The 19,579-nt window shown below is 40.8% G+C and overlaps 1 protein-coding gene across 5 annotated transcripts; it reads right to left on the bottom strand.

The window, feature by feature from the left end:
* Positions 1 to 1,853: 1,853 nt before the first annotated feature.
* mgarpa (mitochondria localized glutamic acid rich protein a) lies at positions 1,854 to 19,172 on the bottom strand. 5 transcript variants are annotated; one of them, XM_053631832.1, is made up of 7 exons: positions 18,797 to 19,172; positions 14,557 to 14,657; positions 14,373 to 14,478; positions 9,824 to 10,150; positions 4,561 to 5,727; positions 4,028 to 4,079; positions 1,854 to 2,547 (listed from the first exon to the last, which is right to left on the bottom strand). In XM_053631832.1, the coding sequence occupies exons 1-6, from the start codon at positions 19,113 to 19,115 to the stop codon at positions 4,060 to 4,062; spliced, it is 2,040 nt and encodes a 679-aa protein (XP_053487807.1). In that variant the 5' UTR covers positions 19,116 to 19,172; the 3' UTR covers positions 1,854 to 2,547; positions 4,028 to 4,059. The 5 variants fall into 5 exon arrangements, with proteins under 5 accessions (XP_053487807.1, XP_053487808.1, XP_053487805.1 ...); XM_053631833.1 differs by having other exon boundaries at positions 1,854 to 2,483; XM_053631830.1 differs by having other exon boundaries at positions 4,568 to 5,727.
* Between the last annotated feature and the right edge of the window lie 407 nt (positions 19,173 to 19,579).

The following is a 19,579-nucleotide window of genomic DNA, read 5'->3' as shown; positions in this document are numbered from 1 at the left end:
GTTCATCTAGGTGTCAGCTATAATGCACAACTTTTAATCAAAAATCTAAAAAGGTGTGCATCATCATCTCTTCATCTCTTCCTGTGAGACCCGGATGTGAAGACTTGAATTTTAAGACCTGAACTTTAGAGGTTGAAAAATAACGTGTTGAAATATTACCTGACGAATAATGAAGACGGTATTTTAACAACTGAATATTTTGGAACCGTATTTGAGGAAGGTGAATACGTGTGTATTGAATTTGAAATGCCGGAATTTTGTTTTCAATCAAAATATACAAACCCAATGAAGTGCAGAGGAAACTAATTCAAGCATTGTTAATGCTGTGGGTTTTTAAACATTTTTTTCCAATTTGTGTCAAATTGCTGGGCAGAAAAATTCAAGTATTGTTATTGCGATATGTTTTTTTTTTCGATTTATGTCATTCAACATGCCATTTTGCCTTGAGGACATTTGGCACTATTATACTTCCATAAAAAAAAAAAAAAACAACCTTACATGAGAAACACTGGGAAAAAAAATACTCCCTCTGCATTAGTCAAGGTTACAATCAGTTTACTAACCCCTTTTTAAACGGATACAGAAATAAAAACAGATCTGCGTTAACTAGAAAAGCTTTATTACAAGTATTTGTAATAACAGCTGTATTATGGCCATGACAGACTTTAGTATTATTGAACTATCCATAAAATCTCATATCCATACGCAGGATAACTCTGTAAAGCTGAAGTTTTGGTAAACGAGTAATACATCCACATGTACTCCCTTAACCACATACTTAGTCAGACAGACTTTTGTGTAAAACGTTTTTTTTTTTTTTAATTTAAATAATGATTTTGTATTCCTGAGAGGTTTTTCACAGATTTGAGGTTCACATTTGCAGATAACACAAGCTCAGTCGATACTATAAAAATACAAAAAAAGTATGGAGGAAATGTCACAGCTTAGGTTTATGTAGTACAGAAGACAGAAGTTATCTCTTTGTAAAAGTCAACGACCAAAGGAAAACTCCATCCTGAACGAGTCGCGTATTAATCTTTAATAATTACGTCATCTTCAACAGCATCCGAGATTTATTTTTGTAATTAAAATTCTGACTCGAATTTTATTATTATTTTTTTTTAGCTTAAACGTCTTTCAGACACGTTAGTGCTGGTTTATTTCCACTCCACGGTTTCCTACATTACCCACAATGCCATATGTCTACCCACTGATAGTGTTGGCAGTGGAATCACTGTTTAAAGAGAGCGATGCAGCGGCGCTTTACTCCTTTAGTCTGTCCGGCTCTCTCACGTCCTCGTCTGTACGCTCTGCTCAAACAGATCAGCTTCTAAAGCTTCAGTTTTTAATGCTAGCACTCGTCATCTCGTTGCCTGCTAACTAGTCGAGTGTAATAGCTACGCTGCATTCTGGGACTTTTCTGGCCCGACATTCGTGTTAACGTCTCTATGTTGGATTTCTCGTTAATATGACGCTGAACGTGGCTGGAAAACGTTCAGTGACGTGTTGCGCAAGCGATAACGACGTCACACTGCAAACGTCAGAGCGACACACGGCCAAGGATAACGTGGAAAAAAAATAATATAATACAGCACCGACCAACAAATCAGCACTGTAATCTCTTAACATATCACAAACTATCTTAATATAGATATATTTAATGTGGTTCAGAGTGGAGGTTTCCGTTGAGGGGAGGTAGAAACGAGTCGTAATACGCCAGTGCCGGTAAGGATCAGTGTCCAAGTCCAACCACGCTTACAAATTTCCTTAATACTGTAAAAAAATCAGAACCTGTGGACTAGGCAAGATCTTCCATTGAGAGAGAAGCATAGCTGCTAAAGATACACGTTTGAAAGTTGCACGCGTGCTCGTAGCTTGGCCTGAACCCGTTACCGCGGCAACGGCTAGCTTCAGTAAGGCTTGAGGTAGGAAAATAAACTCCACGCGCAACGCGTGGAGGTTAGGAAAAGACTTGAAGAACTTCCGAATGAGCTACCTGATCCTTCACAGCATCTCACATCGCATGAAAGGAGTTATAAAGTTACACCGGTGAAATAATAGGTAAGAGAATAAATACCAAACATCTATCTTCTACTGCAGGTTCTTAATGTAGTGTTTTCCCTTCTCTAACACACACACACACACACACACACACACACGCACACACACACACACACACACACTTCGACTCAGGAAGGGCAGGTAATTAGCTGATTATTTGAATCAGGTGTGTGCAGCACAGGGGGTTCTCCAGGCTCAGGGTTGGAAACCTGTGCTCTACTATGTATTGCAAAGAAAGCGTATTGTAAGTACTGTACGTGTTTAGGAGTAAACGTGTTTCAGTAACGACGCATGAAACGGTTTGTGTAAGCAAACAGAATAAAGTGGTATCATATGAGGAGGTTCTGATGACTTCTGTCAGGGCCAAATCCATGCAGGGGAATCCATCCGAACTGAAAGCGAGGTCTGAGGGACAGATGGGGCTGAAACGGAGGAAGGAACATCCCATAATCTTCATCAAGGAACAGGTGAACTATAACAGGACTTCTGGTGTGTGTGTGTGTGTGTCAAGAGCGAGAGACAGAGTGAGAGAAAGAGAGAGATTCACATATTTCACTTTCCCAAAGCCGTAGCTCATCGTCAAAGACATGTTTGATGTCCGACGTTTGCTTCCTTAGTTTCACTCTGGAGCTACAAGGACGATGAAGCTGACAAGAACTGAAATACTATCTCACTCAAAATACACCATCAACGTGACACACGCACATGGTTCAGGTCTAACCTAAACGTAAATATGTGGTGTGAAGTAACACGTCAGGCGCAAAAAAACCCGAACTAAAGCCGTGTTCTAAACGTACTCATTTTCTGGATCTTCTAGATTAACAAATACTGTTAAAGCGCACCTATTATAGATTTGAAACGTGCCTAATTGTGTTTTAAGGGTCTCGTACAATAATCTTACATGCATCCGAGGTCAAAAAACACTTTAACGTGCTCGTAATTTAAACTGCAGCATTAATTTTTTCCCCCCCAGTGTCACAAACGACTCGTTAAATGATCCGTTCTAAAGGATTCGTTCTAAACTCCTCCTTTCAGAGAGCATACTCTGCTCTGATTGGTCAGATGTCCCAGTCTGTTGTGATTGGTCTACCGCTGTCAGCGAGCAGACGATGAAGACCAGACGCGAGGCTTTTTGTTACAAACCTACGTAGGTTTGTACAGGAAGTAAAGTCTGGAATCACTAACGACTCGATTCAGCTGTTCAGAATCGGTTCCTTCTTTTGGGAGTCGATAACTCTGTTTGCCGTGCGCTTTGATTTTTGAAACTTTGCAGATGTTTTTACATTCACAAACAGCTCTACAACGCACTACATGAAAGGTAATATGTGAAAAACCATAATAGGTGCACTTTAAAACGTAAGGAGAGTTGATGTCATGGTCACAACGACAGAGTAACTAACAGAGCATGTCAGTGTGTTTAAACACCTCTATGTCACTGCACAAATGTGTCTCAGAGACCATTTTACAGGTCAATATGCAATGTTTCGTCTCTATAGCTTTATTATTTAGATGTACAAAAGGTACGCAGGCGAGTGAGAAAGTGAGGAACGGGAGCTTAGTCACACTATGTCTTAAAACATTTCACTAAGCGTGTGATGTCACTGAAGAACAAGGATGTGGCTTGGTATTCTTGGCTTGGTATGCTTTGGATAAAAGCGTCTGCTAAGTGAATAAATGTATTCAAATATAAAAACTGAGTGACAACAAATTTCTAATGACTTGTTAGTTACATTAGCCTCAAAGCGCTAGTACAAAATAAATAAATAAATAAATAAATAAATAACATCTTTGCTGAAAAACTATAATCAAGGGTGAGACAACTGAGTAAATTAGATTTTTCGCCCAAACCATTATTTAAAAATTTTAATCTTAACTGATATGCATTTAATACTGAATAGGGTGTATATACTGTGTATATGTAGGAGAAATGGAAATTAAAAAAAGAAATGAAATAATAAGGTTTTACCTTTTTAAATCTCATATCAGAGCATCTGCATCTTAAGAAGGCGGCGCTTGCCCTGTTGGAGGAGAAAGTTTTTTTAAATATATATATTTATATAAATATTCAATTTTTAAGGCAGGTATGTTTAAACCAATTTATACGGGATCTTATATTGTTAAAAAATATTTCCTGAGATTCGGTTGGTTACTAGCATGTGACTTATTTTTCTTGCATAAAGTGTCTTTTCTCAGCACTTGAAGGAAGTACGTCCATTATTTCACACACTGGTAAACAGGTCTTAAAGCCAGAAAGTGAGAAATTTTTCTTAGTATTTACATTTTTTTTCTGGCTAAATGTACACACTCATACATGTGGGTAGCATTTTTTCAAAATAATCCAATAAAATATTCATTATTTAATACAGTACTGTATCGTACCTGGTCTTAATTGTTGGAATGATACCTTCTTGCTAATGTTATATGTACATTTAAGACAGAACTTCATCATTGCCTGGGCTATAAAGTGAATGAGAGCAATGTGATGTTAAAGCTGATTACCTGTTACCTGTTCAGCTGGCTCCTCGTCCTCTGGGGCTGGGATGATCCTACCTCTCATGGGGGAAACGCCCAGAACCTTATACTTTTTGTCTGTTTTGGGGGCTCCCTCCACCATGACTACCACAAATTCATTCTTAGACTCTGGCTCTGGTTCCTCCAGTGCAGCAGGGGGTGCTGTGGTTTCAGCTGAAGTAGTCACCTCTGCCACCACCTGACCTTCTACCGAGAACTCATCCACACTTGCTGCCACAAATGGAGTCACTGCATCTTCAGGAATTTCTGCAACCACCTCTGAACTTTCTGTGACCACTGGGACCTCAATAGCTTCTGCGACAACTGGAGGTTCTGCGGTCATTACCACAACCTCTGCTACTGAGGGGACTGGTACCTCTTTAGTTGCTTCTGGGGTAAATGATGGTGCTTCCTCTGCAACTGGTACCTCTTCAACAACTGGGGAAACAGGGGCTTCCTCTACTGCTTGGATAACTGGTGCCTCCTCAACTACTGGAGCATCAGCAGCTTCCTTTACTGCTAGGACAACTTGTACCTCCTTGACTTCTGGGGCAACAGGGGCTTCCTCTACTGTTTGAGTAACTGGTACCTCCTCGACTACTGGGGCAACATCAGCTTCCTCAACTGCTGGGGCAACTGGTACCTCCTCGACTACTGGGGCAACATCAGCTTCCTCAACTGCTGGGGCAACTAGTACCTCTTCAACTACTGGGGCAACAGCAGCTTCCTCAACTGCTGGGGCAACTGGTACCTCCTCAACTACTGGGGCAACATCAGCTGCCTCAACTGCTGGGGCAACTGGTACCTCTTCAACTACTGGGGCAACAGCAGCTTCCTCAACTGCTGGGGCAACTGGTACATCCTCAACTACTGGGGCAACAGCAGCGTCCTCAACTTGCGGTGCAACTGGTACATCCTCAACTACTGGGGCAACAGCAGCGTCCTCAACTTGTGATGCAACTGGTACCTCCTCGACTACTGGTGTCTCTTCTACTACAATGGCAACTGGTGCTTCTTCAGCAACCGGTGCAACCGGTGCAACCGGGGCTTCCACTTGCTTTTCTAGCTCAACTTCAACAGTAGCTTCTGTGACAGGAAGCACCACTGACTTATCCACAATCGAAGCAGCAGCCAATTCTGTATGATCTTGGGTAACTGCAAAACAAAACGACAAGATGAGTTTATACAATTTGCCAAATAGTGTAAACTCGTGTGTCCAACATTTCCATTAATTTGCACCCGTTTCATTATTAATTTTGAAAACACTAAGAAAATTTAATGCCAATTTCTTCTATGAATAAATTGGACTTTAAGAAACTATAGTAGCAACCAGCCGTGTTTGTAAGGCAATGAGAGGTTGAATATTTGATTAAAAATGACAAAAACTGCTGTAGTTTCTTGTTAACTAAACCTCAGTAAGGTGTTTTGCCACCTCAGTGTGCAGCTTCAGTGTGTCTTGGTCCTCTGGAACTGAAGTGATTAACACTTCCAAAGAATATTCCCTTCAGCTGATGTTTTGATGGTGATGGTAGAGAGCATTGTGTAACACTTCAGCCCAAAACCTCCCAATCTGAGTTGAGATCTGGTGAGTGTGAAGGCCATAACATACAATTTACCTCTTTTTCATCCTCATTAAACCATTCAGTGGGCCCTCATGCCCTTAGGACGGTGTCAGGGTCATCCTGATCATAGGATAAAGGTGACCAGTGAGAAGAACGTTGAACTTTAAACAACTAAGGAGACAACTGGAGCCAAACCCGGAAAGCAAAATAAATCCATGCCCCCCCCCCCCCCCCCACTGCATATCCGAGACACTCGGTTTTTTTTTCTCCTTTAATTTCTCACCTCGATGTAATTTAACAATAATCAAATTACTAAAATACTACTAAAACTACTATGTATTTTTGACGAAAGATGAAAATCAAAACGTCAAAATTAACACTGAAATTAGTTACATTTCTGTTAGCAAGGTAGAGGAAAAGTTATTCAATGGAAATATTCTATTTATACATTTACTTTATAAAAGCTAAAGAACAGGCAGCTAACATAGAAGCTATCATACTCATAAATTTGACCGTAAAGACTATGTGAAGGGCTCTTTTCGCACGGCACAATGCTTAAAACGGATCTTAGCGGACCGACACAGCAGAGCGAAAACGTTAAAATCGCGATAATTACGTTATCGACTTATCATACGATATAACGGTCATGACCTCGATCATTTCTGCCGACCTCGATATCGCCCACCGTGTTTACATAAGAATGAAATGTCACCAATATTTTAGCCGTTTGCTCTGCTTCTGTCCTCTCGTCTGCACTAGGGCCGTCAAATTAAAATTCCGACTTCGAATATCCGTCGAATTTAAGATAACAACGCACAAACGAACGCACAAACTTCGTGCGTTGGAATTTAAGATGTGTCGCAAGTACTAGCACCAATTTTAATTAAAACATACTGTAGGAAAAAACGGCACGCAGGATATTAACAACGCACTAACAATGTTTTTCGAAGAAGAAAAATCTTGAAAGAATAGTTCTAGTGTATCAAATAATCCAGTCGTAGTCAGTAACGTCGGGGATCGAGCAGCTTACGCTGAACAGTGAATGAACAGTGGTGAACTGAAGGAGAAGGTCCTGGGTGCAGCCTGCAGAATGGGGCGGGGCTACACGTGACACTCTTCCCATAACTGGTATCACTGGTTAGTGGCAATGTAATGACGTCGACGCCCATCCCTAATTCTACCCCAAACTCTTATGGGCTCTTAAGTTCGTTGCTCTTTGAAAGGGTTCACTTGCATTATTATGCTGTTATACAGCGGGGGGTAATAAGTATTGAACGCATCAACATTTTTTTCAGTAAATATATTTCCAATGAGGTTATTCAGATGAAATTTTCACCAGACATCAGTATTAACTCAAGAAATCCACACATATAAAGAATTCACAACATTAAAGTCCATAAATGTGTAATAAAGTGGAATGACACGGCGAAAAAAGTATTGAACACGCTAAGAAAAAGCAGTTCTCCAAGGCAAGGTAAGGCAAGGAACCAGCTGAAATCCGTAAGTAATTACACCCCCTATCTGTGCAAATTAATATCAGCTGGGTTAGTAAATTGATGGTCTATACAAAGGCGTTTCGTTACCAACGAAGAGTAAAAGCAAAGAGCTCTCCCAAGACTTTCACAACCTCATTGTTGTGAAACATATTGATGGAATCAGATAGACGTATTTCAAAACTTTTCGTATAGATGTGTGTGTCTGTGCGTATATATATATATAAAATCCAACAAAAGAAGTATTCATGATCGGCCTTTGAATTAGTGATTATTTGTGTTAAGTAAACAGCTTTAAGACTCGCTCAAGCATGCAAATCAGACTACTACTGCAATATACAGTACATATAACAACATACCAGACTTTACTGCCAAATATCACCAAGAAATGCACACACCATTGAGGAAAAAAGGCCCAACAGTATAAGTATATGAAACCATTATCTTGCTGTTCATAAAATCTGTAGATTCCCCTCACAGGAATTTGGGGTGTTTGGTTTCAGAAACCGAACCAGAAATGAACACAAAACATAGCGTTGACATAGGATAACTTTATTCATCGTTTGAATTCCCTTGACCACCGGGAGGACATGACTATACAGTTTTGAAAAAGCAGAAATACTTTGGCTTGTTGTTAATCTCATGAGGTATGAGCATCCAGTATGGTTCGTACAGTGTAATATTACATGTGGTGTACATATTCAAAGAAAGAAAAAAAAAAACCAAAAGCAGACAATCACAGACTCCCACCTGACAGATTTCGGTTTATATTTCTGGCTCATAAGAGTGAAAAGTCCGATTTCAGGGCATTTAAACGTTCACAGTATAGCGGCGTGTACAACCGAGTGATATCTGGCAGGAAAGCCTCGACATGTTTTACACAGAAGTATTAAACACAAACATTTACAAAACAACACGATGTATGTATTTAAGTGTGTGGGGTTTTTTTTTTTTTGCATGCGTTTAAAGAGAAGTGAAGAAGTGTAAGGCAGGTTTAAAAAAAAAAAAAAGGAAAAAAAAAAAAAAAAGGTTAGCACTTTTAAGATCCGGGATCAGGTTTGTAAACAGATAACTAGTCAAATGTTTGAGTTTATGTGTAAAAGAGGCACGGATAAGGCATGGAAAAGGAGGTGAAAGACTGCTGGTGAGATTTTTGGTCACATTTCACAGGCGGTACGAAGTCCACAGTGGTTTCTAGGGTTCCTGATATTCGCGTACTCGTTAGGATGGATTAATTAATTAATTAATTAATTAGGAGGTACTGCCCTGAAGTGGCTCAGTACGGTCAACAATGAAGTACACGCACGTATGAACAGTACCGAAATATTATTGTTTTTGTTCGTTTAAAGAATATTTCCAGCATATCTCAAGACGTAAAAGGGAAACTCCACCCACAAAGATGTGACGATGACGATATGAACTCCAGCATTGAAGTAGTGGAGACGTTGGTGCAAACACTGGACTCAAAAGTCCCAGAATGCAATGCAGCTTTACGACACAGAGTTACAGCGGAGGCTCGGCTCGGCTAATTCGCGGTGATCTCCGAGACGATGAGCGCGATGGTGTTAACTGCAGTATTAGCGTGAAAGCTGAAGCGTTGGAAGCTTATCTGTTCGAGCAGAGTGTACAGATAGACTGATGAATCATGAGGAGAGACGGTCAGACAGACTAAAGGACCGAAACGCCGCTGCATCGGGCTAAATCCCGCTGGCACCAGGATCGGCGGGTAGTCTGAATATGAATTTGTGGGCGATGTACGCAAGCGTGAGGCGAACGTAGACCAACGTGTCGATGAAAGAATGAAATAAACTCAGGATTTCGTTAATTATAAAGAGTAACATGGAAGTCGTTGATGGTGGAGTTTCCCTTTAGGTCGGAATATAACTAAAATACACTACTCTGTTTAAAGGCATTCGCAGATTTCTCTCCAGCTTGAATAAATTCAATTCAATTCAATTTTATTTGTATAGCGCTAATAAATAACTGTTAAACACACTGAACTCTGTGCTAACTGCATCTTCTAGATGAATCTATTTCAAAAAATAAGTATTTGCATCTAGTGTTTGTATTGCAATGTATTCTTTTTACCATTTAAATTGTGTGTGTGTGTGTGTGTGTGTGTGTACCCTAACACCCCTCATGCCTCTGCGTTAGCCGACACTGTAACCGCCTCCTCCTGTGAGGCTGCGTCCGTACCCTTGCTCTCGGCGGTTGCTTCCTCCACAACAGGAAGTGCAGGAGTTTCCAGCTCCTTGGCTGCAGCCTCCACCTCCTCCGCTATCTTCTCCACCTCGTGAGCCACTGCCGCCACCTCTTCGGCAGTCTCCTCGACGACACTGGCTGCCTCGGCGACCGCCTCTGCCGCCTCGGCAACCACCTCGGCGGCCGTCTCCACCAGGGAGGCCGGTTCCTCCGCTTTAGCTTCAGCGACGAGTTCCACGGGCGCCGGTGCCGCCTCTTCTACGTCTGCCTCAGCCGGAGCCTCGGCTGCTACCTCGACGACTTCCTCTGCTTCCTCAGAATCTTCACGTGCAGGGAGACAGAGGAGGGGAAACAAGTTCCATGGTTACATGGGAATATTTCATCCAGTCAGTAGCGAACATGTTAAAGGACTACAGATAGAAAATATTTACAGTTGAGCGCAAAAGTTTGTGCACCCTTTTGGGCAAATTCATTTAAAATCGATCACTCAATCATCGGGACGTTTACTCGGAGCTGGTTTTACGGACTCCTTCAGCGACAGAATGGTCGATTAGTGTATTGTTAAGATATTAACACTGGGACGAAAAAACAAAATTGGATCATTTCAAAAGTTTGTACCCCCTTTCCGAATGTGATATAAATATTCGGCAATAACTCAAGCACCTGCTCATAAACTGCCTCTGACCTCCGTCTTTTAAATCGTCCGAATTGTAACATTAATATTGGAAATCCTCTGAATTTAATATGATATTAATCCCGTACGGCGACATTTTATTTTTAGGTAGATAAGCACCTAAGATTAATTTCAGAATCTTCAGTTTCTGATCTTAATACACAAACACCTCGACGTTGGATCAGTTGTATTTTGTCTTTTACATTTTATTCAGCAGGTTTCATTCCAGCTTCTATGGACTTGCTGGATTTGGCATAAAAAAGTGTATCACTTTAAATGTTATCTATCTTTTCCTGCACTTAACATTAGTATCTCAGCCTATAACGATTTATAATTAAGATATTACTACCTCCAGAGTCACCTTACACCTCACTTTATCACGCTGCAATACTTTATTTACTCATTGTCTTCCCACTTACTTACACTGTACACTTATTTTATTCTAATTAGACTGATTGTGCTGTGCTTCTGTACATTCCCTTACTCATTCACGTATAAGAAACTTACCTTATCCATTTTAATAGACATGTACCTTGACATACTGTGCAAATGATAGATAAATTGGCTTGACAAATGTGTGAGGGAATGTTTTGCAGTAACAAACCTTGGACCTGTAATTATTTGCTGAAATTCGAGCACAGTTTGCAGGGATTATGAATGAAAAATTCCGTTCACCTTATTTTACTTTATTCGATCACTTGGCTCGAGTCTTGATTAAGGATTCACGAGTGGTGCGACAGAAATCGTCGGGAGACGGCAAACTCAAATCCAGATAATGCCACAGCCGTCCGTGCCCAGGAGCCGTGAGGAGAAAAAACAAACTGGGAGGGACATACTCCCTTCCAACCCTAGCCAATCAGGGGCGTGCTATGAGCTCGTTTAAGAGAAAGAGGGCAGACAGCGCTTTCCGAGTGCGTCACGCTACGCTGCTCTGTCGTGTGATGAAGGAGCGCTGGCTGGTGGGTGGGGATTTGAAGGTAAATTCCGGACAAAATTAAAATTGAGGAGAGAAAGAAAAAAAAAACAAACCTTGCTTAAGAACCCAACAGTGGCAGCTTGGGTGTGGTTATATTTGAACTCATGCGTAGCCCAAAGCCATAACCACCGAGTCACCACCAATTCACCCACAATCTATGGGGGATGCAAACTTTTGCACCGCACCATTAATGTACACACTACACACAGACTGGGTATACTGAATAAACTGGTACAACGGTGTTGGGTGTCTGCGCGCACGTGTGTACACACATCACACACGTCCTGTTCAAAAGTTTACACCCCCCGACTCTAATTGTATTGAGAATCTTGCGTGTGTGAACTTTCGAACGGGGCGATTTTTATAAATTCGGTTATCATCAAGTCTTGCGGACTGTATGTAAACATCTGTTATGTGAAAGAGTTTATTCAGGACAGGGCTAAATAAACAACAACATGGGATTTTTATGATCCGTCTTATTCTGTTAACGGTATTAAGATCTAGCAGATTCCGCAAGGGGTGCGCAAACTTTTGGGCACAACCGTATACGTATACAAGTTAACGTTTATCGCATATCTAAACATGCTGCTCATGTAACCGATTAATTCCCCGAACCTCTCTCTCCTCATGCGCTCTACACACTTCATCTTCTCACAAACCCATTAGTTAAACTGAAAACCAGTTACTACACACAGCAGACAGGAATAGATAGCATGCAGCAAAAAAAAACAAAAGAAAAAAAAGGAAAGAAACGAGAAAATAAAAGGTGCAAGGTGCAACAAGAAGTGAGAAGAGACATGAGGAAGGAAAAGAGGACAGGAACAGTAAGCTGGTTAAACCGTAGCGTTGCTTCACAGCTGTCAGTGTGTCTGTAAAAGTCCAACACCACAGAGACACTTTTATTCTTTTGCAGCTTTTAATAAATCTGAAAAAAAAAAAAAAAGGGGGAAGCGTGACTTTTACACGGCTTCCCGACAAAAAACTCAAAAAATTGCTCTAATTGGCTCTAAAGTCAGTCGAGACAGAGCGAGAAGAGAGGCAGAGGTTTCGGGTGAGGCGAGGCGAGGGAGATCACAGAGCAGGACAGAAAGCAGGACTCTCAGGAGTTAGTAGAAGGAGTGTAGTGGAGGGAAGAGAGACGGATCCAAAGCGCGACGGCGACAAGCGCGGCGTCTCGACTGCCCCGGTTAATTAATCCTCTGCAAAGAGTCAGAAAAGAGACAGTTAGAGGAAGTAAGAGAGGAAGGAAATCTCTTAATCTTTTAATACTGAGATTTCCGTACTTGCTGTTAATTCAGGAACACAGACAAACACCAACGCACTGGATACATAAAGATCTAACTTGACGTCGCACGTCGTAAATCGTGTGTGTATTGTAAGGAATGAAACACACGGGCGAGTGCTGCTACAGCCAAATCCTTCACCGGGGCGTAAAAGCCGAATTCCTATTGGCTCCTAAAGTTGATCGTTTTCCTAGAACAGTGTCGGTTTTATTCCCGTCGCACCACTGCAAGTTTGTTAAAGAGCGACACGGCGTACACTTTTATCCGATTATACTTACGGTTAACGTTGTGAACTCTCTCCTCTGAAGCGGAAAACCTCGGGCACGGCAGACTCCTTCCGAAAGCGTTAAATCAACGTGTCCTTACAAATGACGGACGTTGCGTTTGTTTGTTTTTTAAAAAAAATCTGTTTATACGGCTCGTCCACGGTACGACGTCGTTTCTATAGGAACGATGACGTGCTAGAACAAGCGCGTTAATATAAATATAAATCTGTGATTTGCCTTGCAGCGATTAGAGCTGCTGTTCGAGAAATAAATAAATAAATAAATAAATAAATAAATAAAATCAACCAACCCCTTCTGGCCAATCAGAATCGAGAACGCAACAGCGCTGTGATATACGCGGAAACGCGTTCTAGTTCAAACGCTAGGCAGGAAATAAATAAATCCTGGTCTACGCTGTCTCTTTCAGAGCCAAGTGAACGGCCGTGACGGATATCGAAAGCGACGTGTTCGTTCATCTAGCCTACGCAAAGCATTACGCTTCTATTCAGACGTCTAGATAAATGGGATCTGTCATGTTATTGAACCGCAGCCCTGCACTGAAAGGGTAAGGAATGTCGCGAGCTTGGAAGGACACCAAACCTGGCCGACTCTGGGCGCGTTTTAATCCGACTTCTCGTTCAGAACGCAGACGATAGGGCTGCAGCTGGGACACAGATTTATTTGATGAACATAATCCACTTATTTGGCGCGGATTGATGTATTTATTTCCTACCGTAGAACACGTTTTTATTCAAAAATGTCCATTCGAATCCGGTGTGTGAGAACGCAGGGCAAATCGAACCGACTTTTATTATTTCCTCAGAAATGTACTTGGTCGCTGGTGCTCGAAAAAGCTTTAACGCGTAAATATAAATATAAAAAAAACACTTTCTCCCTTTAAGATTTGAATCATATTTCGTTATTAACCCAGGTGTGTTACCTTAAAGTGCACCTGTTATGGTTTTTCAAATATGAGTGTGCCATAGAGGTGTTTGTTGCAACAAACGGAGTTATTGACTACCAAAAAAAGAAAAAACATTTGTTTTACCATATTTAAATTTATTTATTTATTTATTTTTTAACAAAAATAAAAAAAAGTGTTTTTTTTTTTTTTTCACGAAAGTCATTTAGTATTTTTTTTTTCTTTTTCCGCTTGTTGGATCGACTTGTCTGGGCAACTATGAATTGAAATCTATTATCCAGGACGTGACACCTGCTGATTTGTTCACTCCTGTCATAGAGCACTTGTACTTGTACTCATTCATGGATAAAAATACACGTGTTGCTGGAGAGAAACGTGACCTCACCTACTCCCGACACCGAATGCCACGCTCTGAGGACTTACTATTTGGCGGCCATGTTTTGGGCTTCCACTCGGGCTTGGGCCGTCCCTCGATCTCTGTGACGCGGTCAGTAAAACGAGCGCTGTCTGTAGATACCGTCCTGTACACCTGTGAACCAAAAACACGTTACGCGGTCAAGTAAAGCTGCTTTTCATACTCACAGGCCTGAAATGATGAAGAACTTACGTAAGCCCCAGCAGCAGCGAAGGCTCCGCCACAGAGTACTACGTAAATCAGGTTCTCTCCCGAGCCGCCAGGAACCGATGACATGAGCCTCTGAGGAACGACTGCAGAGAGAGAGAGATCATAAAATAATTCGCAGCAAAAACAAAAAGGCACGCTGCTCGTCTGAAGATCCTTATATGAATACCGATAATATACCAACGATCGTGAAGACAGTCTGCTGTATCATCAACAGAACGCTGTCACTAAATCCAAGCTGCACGAACAGTGTGAGGCGGTCCTGAAAACCCATCAGACGTCGCTATGGTCGCGTTATACAATAAAACAGCCTGAAATTACGAAAAATCGAGCTTTTCTGTCGACGATATCCAGTGTATATAGTGTATCAGCCCCTCCGGGATTTCATGATTTGGCGATCGCAGAAATGAACTCAAACTCGAGGAACTCGATCGCAGATTTGGGCCAAAACGTGTCATGTGACGTCATGACGACACGCGTTTCGCCAAAGCCCTCGTCGATTCACGTGCATCGAATGTGAGTACAGCTAAAAGGTCTCACTTACCTACAAACATCACCGCGAAAGACCGCGCAACACAATGTCGGAATTGTAGTTTTCCGCAACAAAAAAAAAAAAAAAAAAAAAAAAAACACTGGTATATCAAACAACGGACACGTCCGGTGTCTGAGACTCGCGTCTGTATTTTTAGACTGGACTAATTTAATCTTTTTATCCGTAAATCCTAAATCCGTTAATCTCCGTAAACGCATTGTTCAAAAGATTTTTGGGCACAGTTCCACTTCCTGGTTTCAGGAATAGGGATGGAGGGGGTGGAACGATACCAAGCTGCGCCGAAGTAAGACGTTTATTCGTGATCTCAGATTATTATTTAAAGTTACAACCTTCAGGTACACGGTCAGGTTTTGTTCATGTTCACAGACGCGTTGTTTTTGGGGGTTTTTTTAAGGAAAACAAATTAAAATAGTCATTATTTTCCATATACTAAATGCTAAGCACAATTTTTTTTTCCTTTGACTATTGAAGTCTTGGATAGGTCAATGATTAACAACACTCATTTTGATGCGTTCGTATTTTTTATGCAGTGTCAGGTTTTTTTAAAAAAACTAAAAACAACAACAACAAACACCTACCACTCAGGTCTATAAAGGACAAAAATGTCCGTGTCAAAACACTTTCATAGAAATATTATATATATATTCATATTTATTGCCGCTTTCACTGACGATTTTTTTTTTTTTTTTTTACCAGCATCAGTTCTGATCATAACGACCGAACATTCGTTCATTTTCAGAAGTTTAAACGCCGGTTTCTTTACATAATGCAGAAATCTTCAAAGCTCAGGATCCTTCTTTGACTCGTATACATGGGGTGGGATTTGTATTTCAGAAAATCTTTTCGAAATTCAATGTTTTGAAACCTCCTCAACAAAACAAAACCCTATTCACACAGAACGCATGATTTCACGCTTAAACGTCACAGGGATTAAATGGTGCAGTTTGAACGGGGTTCGGTGGGGACAGTTTTATCCTTAAGGTCCTGAGCGTATCTATTTTATGTACATAGTTTTAAAATAGATTTATGAACGCAAATGAGGGTGGAATATTAAAATTCCAATAAAAGCACACACCTTTTGCGGAGTTTGTTCTGTTTGCATTAACACAGACAAAATTATTTAAAAAAATAAAAATAGACAAAAATGTCCGTAAAGACGCACAAGGGTTAAAAGAGATACTTCTGGAGTTTGTAATTGGTATTATATATGAATATAAAAACACATCTATACACATAGGATTTATTTATACGGGGTAATCGGGTCTTTCGGGAGTCAAAGGGTACTCTACACGCAATGTGTGTGTTTGTCTAAGAGAGGGCATGTGGTGACAGATTAAACCAACACAGTTCTCTGAGGGAAAAAGTCCAGCTAGCAGTGCTTTCAGTGCGCTCACTGTATTCGGAAACAAAGATGAACGTCTCAAGTTGAACACCTACCTTGACTCCAAGGCTCTGAAGACAAAAAATAAATCAAAAACAAGTCAGGAATCTCAGTAGTCAAGTGGAAGCAGTAACCAAATCCTCCTGCTATCACCTCAAAAATATAGCCAGACGTAGGCGTTTCATTTCCAGTCAAGACTTCGAGAAACTTGTTCATGCATTCGTTACCAGCAGGGTGGATCACCGTGATGGACTTCTCACACGTCTTCCCGAAAAGACCGTTAAGACAGTCGCGGCTCATTCAGAATACCAGGATTATCACCCCAACCAAAACGTCCGGGGATATTTCTCCAGTTCTCAAGTCTTAACGTTCAGAATTGATTTGAACGTATTATTACTAGTCGATCAATCACGACATGGCCTAGGAGCTGAATATATTACAGATATGTTACCTGAATATAAACCGAACCGGCATCTCAGAACGTTACCATCAGGTCAGATAGAAATACCAAGAGTTCACTGAAAACAACGGGAGACGTTTTAGCCTTTCGCTATCATGCCAGCCGTGGCTGGAACCAGCTTCCAGAAGAAGTAAGATGTGCTCAAACTCGAGCCACATTTACCACCAGACTGAACACACACCTATTTCGCTTCGCATTTACTGACTGAACAACACTACGCAGCACTTTACTGACTAATCTAGAGCATTCTAGCTCTGTAACCATTATATTTTGGGGCAGTGGTGGCTTGGTGGTTAAAGCTCTGGGTTACTGATCGGAAGGTCAGGGTCTACTGTTGGGCCCTTGAGCAAGGCCCTTAACCCTCTCTGCTCCAGGGGGCGCTGTATCATGGCTGACCCTGCGCTCTGACCCCAGCATCCTGACATGCTGGGGTATACGAAGAAAAGAATTTCACTGTGCTGTAATGTATACACGACCAATAAAGACTCATTATCATTTTTTATTTCCTGCTCATTTTAATGCACATTTTTATTTCTTGTTCTTATATTTTTCCAACACCTTGTCTTTTCTTTATCATTTTTATGTAAAGCACTTTTGAATTACCATGGTGTATGAAACGTGCTATATCAATAAACTCGCCTTGCCAAAGTTCTAAGGTGTTCTCTTCAACATTAACGTTTAACGTAGCCTAATTTGACAAAGCGCTAACACTGGAGACTCCTTCCATAAATGTGCGATAAAAGTCTCTGTACAGAACGTTTCCCGGGTAGAAGTCCTCGTAAACGAGACGTTGTTATTGTAGAAATGAACGAGCGCATTAATATAAACCTGTGACGAACGTCAGAGTAGAAAATTATAGCGACACGTTCTGACCAATCAGAATCGAGAATAGGGCTGATCGGTTAACATGGCTCATTATGCACATCGATGGTAACTTTCTGAGATATTCGCATCGAAAAGACGAGTAATAAAGTAAACAACAATGACATCTTGTGCACGAGGTTGTAGGAAGACATTCTGAAAGCTGACCGAGTTTATAAAAAGGTTTTGTTGTTGTTTTTTTTAGCACACACACACACACACACACACAAGAAGCCATTTCTCCAGCCAAACCCCTGTCCCCTCCCCTGTCCCAGGTCTAATGAAGGTCATAAATGTAATATATAACATGGTGGTGGTATATCTTTTTTCATAAACATAAAATCTTCCAAAATAATCCTAAAACTAGAACACTTTGGAGTACCGAGGCATGTTTTACACCTGATTTTGCATGCTCACTGTGCAAAAAAACAACACTCAGCTCGGCTCAGCCTTACAAAACAGTACAAAATGTCCGAATATAATATTTCGAGTAACAAATTCACTCCTACGGTGTACAAAAGTGTCCACGTGCACATGGTAGGATGTATGTTGCTGGATAAATCCCCTTTTAGTCTGTTAGTACATTGTGTACTTTAGGACACTTAGTGTCATTCTTCTTGAATTCAAATTAAAGATAAACACTACATTATGAGTTGATGTTCAATTGGATCCCCCTTAAATAAATTATTTTAGGATGTATTCATCTTAGATTTATACATTAATAAGCATGCACGTGTATATTTGTTGGTCTGACCTTCAGCTCCCCTTTACATGCATGCACACACTTGTTTTTATTCTAACAAACACAATAAATTCACTTTCCTCATTTAGTGCATCCAGAATTAAAGTTTTTTGGGTTGTTTTTTTTAAGATGTTACCATAATATACTGCTGACCTTATGATGTTAGACAGTCCTATTTCAAGATTACACGTGTTATATAAAGCATAAATAATGCATGTTATCCCTCACCGTCTCTGTACAGGATTGCACGCTGTGTAATGGAGTGTCTGGCCAGAGGAGAAAACCTCTGCAAAGCCGCCCTGCACAGATACATGGCGTTTTCTTTTTTAAATGCAAAAGGAGAAGGAATGCAGCGAGGAAACACGACCAGCCACGGCAGATCAAGTGGGACTGAACCAGAGTGAAAAAAGAGGGTGTGAGAGCTGTAGACGAGTCGGCTCTTTGATCCGATTCCTTTATGCGACCGTTGAGAGTCGACTCGCACATGGGAGTCGTTTGTTGCACTGTATTTTAATCGAAACATTCGGACTGAAAATGAGAAGCGCATGAAAGTATTTTGGAAAGGAACAATCACTGGTCGGAATGTCGTGTTTTATCTGGGTTTGATTTAAAAAATGACAAAGAGTCGTTTGAAAGGCGAAAGAGTCGGGCCTTATATGTGAGAAATAAGCTCACGCGAGGCGGAATTACGTCACGCTCATTCCGGAAGTGAATTCCTCATTCCTTTCAGACTGATCAATTTTACTTTTACAATTCTTTTTATTTTCAATATACAAAATGTTTTTAGCTTCTTTGTTGTATTCATAATTCTGAATATATTGTGTATTTTTTTTCTTGAACCGTATTGTGATTTATTTATTCATTTTTTTAACATATCTCATAAACATTTGCTCTGCTAATCTTTGCTAACTTGCAAGTTAACTCGTTTGTAGCAGGCAGCCACGATGCCCTTGACAATTTTCTGGTTTTACGCGTACGAAAACAGAATTTTCTTGTACGGTTTAATGGTTG

This window comes from Ictalurus furcatus, chromosome 8, assembly GCF_023375685.1.
Source record: "Ictalurus furcatus strain D&B chromosome 8, Billie_1.0, whole genome shotgun sequence".
In the NCBI taxonomy this organism is placed as follows: Eukaryota; Metazoa; Chordata; class Actinopteri; order Siluriformes; family Ictaluridae; genus Ictalurus; species Ictalurus furcatus.
This window is presented reverse-complemented; position numbering and strand designations above follow the sequence as displayed.

Bases quoted from the DNA above. Each gene is read 5' to 3' on its own strand.
- mgarpa (XM_053631830.1), bottom strand. From the start codon at position 19,115: ATGCGCTTCTCATTTTCAGTCCGAATGTTTCGATTAAAATACAGTGCA. The intron at 5,728-9,823 runs GTACGGACGCAG...TTTGTTTTGCAG, and splicing joins AGCAACCGCCGAGAGCAAGG to TTACCCAAGATCATACAGAA. The intron at 4,080-4,567 runs GTAACAGGTAAT...CTCCTCCAACAG, and splicing joins ACGAGGAGCCAGCTGAACAG to GGCAAGCGCCGCCTTCTTAA.